This window comes from Lineus longissimus, chromosome 4, assembly GCF_910592395.1.
Source record: "Lineus longissimus chromosome 4, tnLinLong1.2, whole genome shotgun sequence".
Lineage (NCBI taxonomy): Eukaryota > Metazoa > Nemertea > Pilidiophora > Heteronemertea > Lineidae > Lineus > Lineus longissimus.
The window spans coordinates 10,585,800-10,595,458 of NC_088311.1; the positions used below are offsets into that span (position 1 = coordinate 10,585,800).

Sequence of the window (9,659 nt, forward strand, 5' to 3'; positions counted from 1 at the left end):
AGTTCGACACTGGTGCAGTAATCGGCTGGCAGCGTTGGCAGATTTGGATGAGAGCCAACGGGCTGCCGGGGGAAACTTGGAGAATTCTTCATTGCCAAGCGTGAAAACCCTCGGAGTTGAGTGGAATGCTGAGTCCGATTCGTTCACCTTCTGATTCAACCAGGGCGAGCAAGAGTTGTCTACCAAGAGACAACTGTTGAGCAGAATTGCCACCATATTCGATCCATTCCAGTTTCTGGCGCCTTACATCATTCGACAAAAAATGGCACTCCAAGAGTGTTGGTTGAAGGGCGTTGGATGGGATGACAGTCTGCCTGAAGACATCCATAGAGGTCTCAAAGAATGGGCGATGGAGCTCTCCCAAGCGGAGAATGTGAAGATTCCCCGTTGCTATCGCAGTCGACCGATTCAAGACGTAGAGGAGATGACACTCCACACCTTCTCTGACGCTTTCCACCAGGCCTACGGAGCAGTGGCTTACCTGAGGTATCAGTACACCGATGGAGCGATTGAAGTGGGCATGGTGGCTTCAAAGTTCAAAGTCACCCCCCTGCACAACGTCAGCATTCTTCGTCTCGAGCTAATGGCAGCCGTGATCGCCGCCCGCCTCGCCGAGGTCGTGTCCAGGAATGTTACATGCCCAATGTCTAAGTTTAAGTTCTGGACTGACAGTACAGATGTCGTCCATTGGGTAAGGGCACAGTCACGCCACTACAAGGCGTTTGTCACGAACCGTGTGGCTGTTTTGCATGAGAAGACACAACCATCCCAGTGGGATCACGTGCCCGGAACCCTGAATCCCGCTGACCTCGGAACCAGAGGGATGCGGTTAAAGGAAATGGTGCCTGATAATGTCTGGTTCAAGGGACCCAAGTTCCTACACGAGGGGGAGGAAGCATGGCCATCTGCTTGTACCAGTGTGGTCAGCTCACCTACTGATGAAGCTGCAGTAGAGACCCGGACTTCTGCAGCAGTCTTCCAGGCCCAAGTCACAGAGGCACTGATTGACCCACAGAGATATCACAGTTGGTTGAGACTGAAAAGAGTCACAGCCTGGATTTTTCGATTTATCAAGAATCTGAAGAGCAGGCTTCCCAAGTACGCTGACTGGGGTCATCCCGTAGCGTGCAAGCCTGACAACATGATTGGGACGAGACAAGAGAGACAAGAACCAGAACCCTTGATAGTCAAGGAACTTGCTCAAGCAAGCATTTATTGGCTGAAACAAGCACAGCAGGAGAGATTTGCTGCAGATATTGCCTGTCTTGAAGGAGGCAAGACAGCAACTGGAAGATTGTGAGCATTTGCTCCACTCTTGGATGACGATGGTCTTCTCCGTGTTGGAGGTCACCTCCAAAAATCAGCCCTTCCATTTGAGGCAAAACATCCTGTCATCCTGCCGAATAGGCATCGGATATCGGAGTTGATTATCGCAGAGTACCACATGCGAGGTTTTCATTCACGCGGAGTGAACCCCCTGCTAGCTGATATCCGCTGCACCTACTGGATTATACGTGGGAGAGAAGAGGTGAAGCGATTTGGACGTGCCTGCTACGGATGCAAGCAGAGACGTAAAGTTCGTGCAGAGCAGCTAATGGCTCCCTTACCTGCCCACCGAGTTACTGTCCCTTTGAGGGCCTTTGCTCACTGTGGCATTGACTATGCGGGGCCCTTCACGGTGAAGATCAACCGGAAGACAAGTGCCAAGAGGTATCTCTGCCTGTTTAGTGCACCACCTCACGGGCAGTACATCTAGAGGTCGCGTATTTCCTCGACACTGCATCATTCTTGAATGCCTTCTCTAGGATGACAGCGCGTCGTGGCGTCCCGGAAATCGTTGTGTCGGACAACGGCACAAACTTCGTTGGGGCTTGTCGCGAGCTTCGAGAGCTGGTTGAAGCATTAAACAATGACCAGGTGAAAGACTACGCAGCAAACGGGGGTATTGATTGGCGTTTCAACCCCCAGCAGCGTCACACCATGGTGGCGTATTTGAGGCTATGGTAAAGCAGGCTAAATGTGCCCTAAGCGCGATCTTTGGAGACAAGGGTATTAACGACGAGGAGTTTCTAACGGCGGTAGTTGAAACCGAAGGCCTCTTGAATTCCCGCCTGCGGTGATGACCCAGATGACGAGAATGTTTTGGCGCCAAATCATTTTCTAATGGGCCAATCCGATGGAATACTAGCTTCCAGAGTTGCTAAAGATCTTGCCAAGAACCCCCGGAAACGATGGCGGTACATCAGGAAGCTGATGGCCGAGTTATGGAGAAGGTGGATGAAGGAGATTCTGGGTGAGCTAAACACACGAGGAAAGTGGTTCAGAGAGGTTGAGAACCTCAAGGTGGATGACGTTTGTCTTCTGGTGAATCAGGACAACCCTCGCGGAAAATGGCAACTCGCAGTGGTCACTGAAGTGTTTCCAGGATCTGACGGAAATGTACGTGTTGTGAAAGTGAAGAGTGCTGAACGAGAATATGTACGACCCGTGACCAAGTTATGCCCCTTGGTTACCCATGAGTAATCAAGCACTTGACGAACTAACATTTCTTGATGAGGGACTGAAGAACATGCAGTTTACTTCAGTCATACCCGGTAGTTGTGTGTTTGACAATCTTGAAAGGACTAAAAGACAGTTGTCTTCTGAGTTTTAGTAATTCGTTCATAGTTCTAGTAGTTCATGTTTGTTCATTTTCGTTGATACAGGAAGCTTCCATGCATTAGTTTTATTCACTTTGTCGGGTACTACGCCGCGCGGCAGAATTGTTCTACATGAATGTTATACCACGAACTCGAGTTATTCGGGCTATCTGAGCCATTGGATTTATTCGGGCTATATGGGCCAACAATCGTTCTACATATTCGTATCGGAGTCTTTAGGGCCAGCTTGCAAGACGTGCTGTATCGGAGGGCCCTCAAAATCGGTATGGGCGTTATAGGGACATCATAGTATCTCCCATGTTCATATTTTCGTATTTCGGTCTCTGGGAGACGCATTATTGCATTCGTTTAATTGAACCTCCTTCGGTAAACCCTCGATCTGTTCATGAGGGGAGGATGTTCGGGCGAACTCGTAAGTGAGACTGTTAGCATTGTCGGGAGAACTGTTTGACGAGACCGTCGTGACGTCAGAGCGCGTGCGAATTCGCGGGGCGTCGTCGTGGTGTTGTTGTCGTTTTGGGCGGAGAAATAGACGAGAATTTGTATCGTAGCTCATGGCTAAAAGTTGAATAAAGTCGGGATTTACAGTTTTATCAAATCATCGAGTGTTCGTATTTCAAAAGTCAACCTTCGTCGAAACACTCGCCATTGTCGTATGCAGATTAAAGCCAGCCTAACCTTTGATCCACATTGATCATCAATTGATTTGTGTGCGCGTGCGCGGGCGTCGGACATGTTCTTTTCTTGCTCCGACTTTTCATCTACAAAATCGCCTAAAAAACCAAGCGAACAGTAAAAATCTCAATCGATCCATTGAACTTTGCCTCAGTGATTCAACTACCATCATTCTGAGATCGCGATCGACCACCAACCGGACACCATTCGGGTCTTTAATGGACTTTCTTTGTAGAAAGGGCGTTGTATTTATATCGCCGCCATATTGTTTCTTGCCGTCGTCAAGAGTCTTGGAATTCCGTCCTGAAGGCTTCCCACCGCTAGTTATCACCACTCATCGGCATCTAAATGAAGTTCATCATTTGGGACCACAGTACAGTCAGATCTGCGATTAGGAGCCACCATTTCACGAGTCGCCTTCTTTGATAAGCGCCATGGCAACAAGATGATGCGTCCTTGGCTGCAGAGGAAATCTCCAGGCACCAAAGCCAGTGGAGGCGGTAATGTGTTGAGACCATCTTTCTTGTACATTGTCATACTCCAAGTTGCGATCTTTTGCTGCATTTTTGTTGTCAGAAATGATAAAAGCTGAACTTTACGCTGGTGAGTAATGCAAACTATACTCAGGTAGTAAACCCGAAGCCTTATCAGGCCGCTCCAAACTCTTTATGGGTAGAAAGAGTCAGACGAAAATACGGCGGTCCCCTTGCATGCCCTGCTCGGCTGTTCAAGTATGCTCTCCTCAGCCATAGTGCTAATATTTATGTGCAGTGGAGATATCGAGTGTAATCCCGGTCCCGTAAAGTATCCGTGTAAAGAATGTGGTAAAGCGGTAGCAACAACACACCGGGCTATCCAGTGCGATCAATGCGACACATGGATCCACTTTGGCTGCATGGGTATGAGCAAGGCCACATACGAGATACTCAAAACTAACTCCGCTACTTGGATTTGTTGCGCATGCGACATGCCGAACTTTAACTCATCACTATTCACATCATATGCGGACCTAGACTCTCACAACAACCCGTACTCGGCGCTTGATACAATAACAAGCAACGAGTCAGATTGAGTCGATAAATTGGGACCCACCTCTTCTCCCAAGCCCGCCAACTACAGGTACAGGTAAGCCCCTGCATACCTCATCACCAGTTCCCGCAAAGGCACCAATAACCGTAAACAGGATAAGCTTAAAATGCTAGTGATTAATTTCCGCTCGATCTGTAGCAAGCTATGCCCGCTAGAAACTGTTATTGAGGCCACAGACCCTGACGTCATCATCGGGACAGAGACATGGTTAACGGTTATTAAAGACAGTGAAATTTGCCCGCAGGGTTACAGTGTATACAGGAAGGACAGGCCAGGCCCCAAAAAGGGAGGGGTAGTACTGATTTTTGTCCGTGATAATATCGTATGTGAAGGGTGTGAGTCCATGGGAACTGAAGGGGAGTCAATATGGGTAAAACTGTCAGTTGCTGGTAGAAAAGCGCTATATGTGGGGTCCTTCTATCGACCAGATGTCTCGGACCTTATTAGCCTGGACCATCTAGAGTCAATCATGCATCGGATCCACAAAACAAGCTCTAATGTGATTCTGGGAGGTGATTTTAACTTCCCGGGCTGGGATTGGACTCACCCTACACTAATCTACATTATCGTTTCATGGAGTTACTTGATGACAATGCTCTTGATCAATTAGTCACTGAACCCACGAGAGAGCGCAATACTCTTGACTTGTTGATAACAAATAATCCATCCATCCACCCATCCAGGTGTATCAGACCATGATATCCCTCTTGCCACGCTTGAGCAGAGACCAGAACAACTACGACAGAAGAAACGCCAAATCCCACTCTACAAGAAGGCAGACTGGGAGGGCTTAGAAGACCATATGAGGAGGGTCCACAACGACATGACGGAGGTAGAGACAACTACCACAACAGAAAACCTGTGGGTTCTATTCCGTAAAGGCCTGGAAGCAGGGGTCTCCAAATTCATCCCACACCGACTGGCCAAGAGGATAGACGGTTTACCATGGCTGTCCCCCCTGACCAAGAAGATGATGAAGAGTCGAGACCGCCTCCACAAAAAGCTGAAAGGCAAACCTTCCCCAGAAAACCTGCAGAAATACAGACACCTGAAGAGAACCATCCAGGCAAAAACAAGGAGGGACTACTGGAGTCACATGTAACATCTTCACCACTCCAGAGGATGGGGACCGCCAAACCAGCCTCAAAAAGTTTTGGACCTACATCAAGCATAAACGAGTAGGGAAACATTCAATCACGAAACTACAGGTTGGAAATAGTGTCTTCACCCAAGCCAAAGATATGGCTAACGCCCTAAACCGCCAGTTCACAGGTGTCTTCAACAAAAAGCAGCCCCTAAGCCTTTCTCAACTGTCAGGTGACAAGGCTCAACGCTACCCAACTAGAGTCAACACCATGCCGGACATCGAGGTTAACGTCCAAGGCGTCGAAAAACTCCTAAACAACCTGAACCCAAATAAAGCAGCGGGCCCAGACAATTTCAGTCCAAGAATACTGAAAACGCTGTCTTCAGTCCTGGCGCCCACTTTGACTATAATATTCAGTTGGTCCCTGATGGAAGGAGTGGTACCAAGCGACTGGAGACATGCCCTAGTGACGCCCATCTACAAGAAAGGGGACAAATCAGATCCGGCCAACTATAGGCCAGTCTCCTTGACTTGTATCTGCTCCAAGTTAATGGAACATGTTGTAACTAGTAACATCATGAGGCACGCACGCAATCATAACCTCCTGTATGATCTCCAACACGGCTTTCGAGACAAAAGATCTTGTGAAACTCAACTACTAGGTTTCATTGACGACCTGGCAAGAAACATGGACAAAGGCAAACAAACCGATGTGGTAATAATGGACTTCGCTAAAGCATTTGACAAAGTGGAACATCTCAGGCTCTGCCACAAACTAAGACGATACGGCATCCGTGGCCACACCAACCGATGGATCCAGAGCTTTCTTTCAGGATGAACCCAGAGGGTGGTACTCAACGGGGAGAGGTCGGAACTCGGTGATGTGCTATCGGGTGTCCCTCAAGGTTCGGTCCTGGGGCCGTGCCTGTTCCTATTTTACATAAACGACATGCCAGATGAAGTCAGATCAAGGATTAGACTCTTCGCAGATGATACAATAATGTATATAACTGTTAGCGCCGATTCGCCATACACACTGCAGGAGGACCTAGACCGTCTGTCTAAATGGGAGCAGGATTGGTTCATGGCTTTCCACCCCGACAAATGCGAGGTTATGTCTATAACAAGAAAAAGGGATCCAGTCTTCCGATCATACCATCTGAGAGGCCATAAACTAAGGCGAGCAGACAAAGCAAAGTACCTCGGGGTCACAATAACAGCTACGCTATCATGGAAGCAGCACATAAACAACGTGACGTCCAAAGCAAATTCCACACTTGGCTTCCTGAGAAGAAACCTACGGGTCAACTCCAGAGAGATAAAGGAGAGGGCATATTTTGCGCTTGTCCGTCCAAATTTAGAGTACTGCGCATCGGTTTGGGACCCACATGACCAACAGGCCACAAGAAATATCGAGATGGTACAGCGCCGTGCGGCAAGATATGTTACAGGCCGCTTTGAAAGAAGAACGAGCGTGAGCGCGATACTCCAGGAACTCAACTGGACCACCTTAAAACAGAGACGCTCGGATCAGAAGCTAGCTATGATCTACAAAATCAGGAACGATCTTGTAGCGATGAACGAAAGAGACCACGGCCTAATAGGTCTGTCTCATGATAGAACGTTCGGGACAGACGGGAACCTAAGAAGTACCTAATTCAACGTACCATGCTTGTTTACTTTGATGCTATTGGTCACACGAGCATTACCACCAGGGCTGCGCTGCTGTGATGAATACATACGTAAGGTCCTTCTTCTGATTGGTGGTCACCAAAGCACATTAGGAACGCCCACCTATGCATACAACGTGCATTGGTTAACTGTCAATGAAGGGAAATCGATGTTACCGACGTTACCGAATAGGCCTTGTTATGGACAAGCGGTCAATTATTGACAAAAGCCTGGTTGGCTCGTATTAACCAAATTGAGTGTCTTTTTATTATCTAAGCAGTTACTATGCAAAAGAAACCGGTCCATTGTTGGACTGTGGCTGAGTAACAGTAACAAGTTATGACTATGATATGGGTCTAGTTTTAGCGCGGTTTTTAGCACAGTGTTGTCGAAGTGAACGAACAGTCATGTGTGATAGAGTGCTTGTTGGCATGGAGGAGATGGCCCTTCTCCGGGAAGGGTACCAGCGACATAGAAATAATTATGTTCGCATTCTAGGCCACATCCGGCAAAATGTCAACCGTTTGCCGGAACGCACAAGGGCATTATACGCTAGGCGAACCGCAAAACAACTCAGACGAAGGATAAGAGAAGTTATTGCAAGAGAAATTGCTGAGTTAGTACATGTATCGTATACCTCCCTCCACAAACGCACCCGCACCCCACACAACAGTAGCACAGTAACAAAGGGGCCACTTCCATATACCGATTATTCAAGGGGAGTACAACTCATTCCACGATTGTCGATAATGACCTGAGTGCTGATACAATATTTGTGGACATGGCCACTGTAGTACAGGTGCGGGGGATCCTCACTCTCTGGGATCTCGATTGCGTGTACCGTCTATCGCCCCAACCGCATCTGGAATAGTATCCAAGTTGCCCCGCAGTTGTTCCCACTCTTCATCGGTCGGCCATGTTATACCGTCTTGAAAATAAGTCCACAAAACATCTGTCATAAAATCAAGTTCTCTGCAAACAGATTGCTTGCTGATATCAAACATTGCACTCATCGCAACAATGTCCGGATATTTCTTGATCCAATAGAAAAAAAGTAGTAAACGGTTCTCCACCGACAGCAATAATGATCTCGGTACCGTCCTGGCCTGTTTTCCAGAAGGGGCGTAATGTCCTCTACGAGGTGCTGGAAAGAGGCCACTGTCTCACCTGATAGATACCAAAAGTCCATCTGGTGGTTTCTAATCCTGGTAAACCGTCGTTTCCACCGTATGGCCCATTTGGTTGATTGGTGAGAACTTCATCAAGTCTTGGAGGCAACGGAGGCGGACGCACTTCTAAATCATGAAATGCTGGTGTAAGCAAAACTGGTGGCGGTGGTATGGGCGGCGGAGCAGCGAACAAAAACATCCTAATTCTCTCCATGGTGAAAGTAGCGTGAGGCCAAGCGACTGCTGGCCAACACAAACCATGGCAATTAAATGTTATCAATAATCAATTCAATTTCGGACAAAGGAATGATATTTTATTGACCATTTTCAATGCGTGTCTAATCATGTCACCACAGGGATAAGGCTAGACGCACAATAAAGGAAAATTACATGAACCTTCCCATATGGGCGGTCTATTGCCATTGAATGCAATTATCCAGTGCAAAGATCATTGTTACATGGCCAGCCTCCATTCAGAACTTGGAACGCAAACGTACTCCACGTGACATGTGAAGGCCTATCAGATTAATCCTACTACGCGTCCATGGACGTTGATTTTGGTTCCCGTCCGTCCCTAACGTTCTGTTATGAGACAGACCTAATACCACTCACAAGCAAAGGGCGGCATAACAATTCATGCAGCTACCATATACCAGAGTCTTTCTATACATTGTATAGAAAGACTCTGCATATACCAAGGGCAAACAAAGACATCTATAAGAACTCGTTCTTCCCCTCATCTATAAGGTTGTGGAACAGTTTGCCCGAGATGGTCGTGACCAGCTCCAGTCTTGAGCAATTCAAGACTGGACTGAAAATCCATCATTAAACAATAACTGACCCAGAGCTCTGTAACATGTTGAGCTCTGGGCTCATAAGTGGCCACCAACATCTGGGCCATTTACCCGCTGCGCACACACATTACCAGTTACATTAATCTTCAATATGATGAAGGAAGTTAACTTAACGGAAGAAGAAGACATGATGCATGTCCTGCTCTAAAATCAATTATGCCAGTCACTTATGCAAGCCAAACTCCGCATTGATTTTGGTTCGTTTCCAAAAATGTGGCAGGTTAGCGACCAGGAATAGATTCTGGCAAACCACTGTCACACACTGTGTGGTCTAGATCTAAGTTAAGATGTTGTACAATTTTGGAAGATTATTCAAGCCTGGGCTACATGGTGCATGGACTTGTCCTGTAGATATATCTAAATCTCAAAAGTGAACCCATTTCATTGGTCAAAATTGGACCATCGACACATTGGCTGCCATACAAGCAAGGATTGGCATTATATATCAACGGCG

At 47.4% G+C, this 9,659-nt stretch overlaps 1 protein-coding gene across 1 annotated transcript; it reads left to right on the plus strand.

Annotated features, from left to right (window-relative positions):
* Positions 1-262: 262 nt before the first annotated feature.
* LOC135486024 (uncharacterized) lies at positions 263-1,300 on the plus strand. Its single transcript, XM_064768479.1, has one exon. It carries the CDS (start codon positions 263-265, stop codon positions 1,298-1,300), a length of 1,038 nt encoding a protein of 345 aa, XP_064624549.1.
* The last annotated feature ends 8,359 nt before the right edge of the window (positions 1,301-9,659 follow it).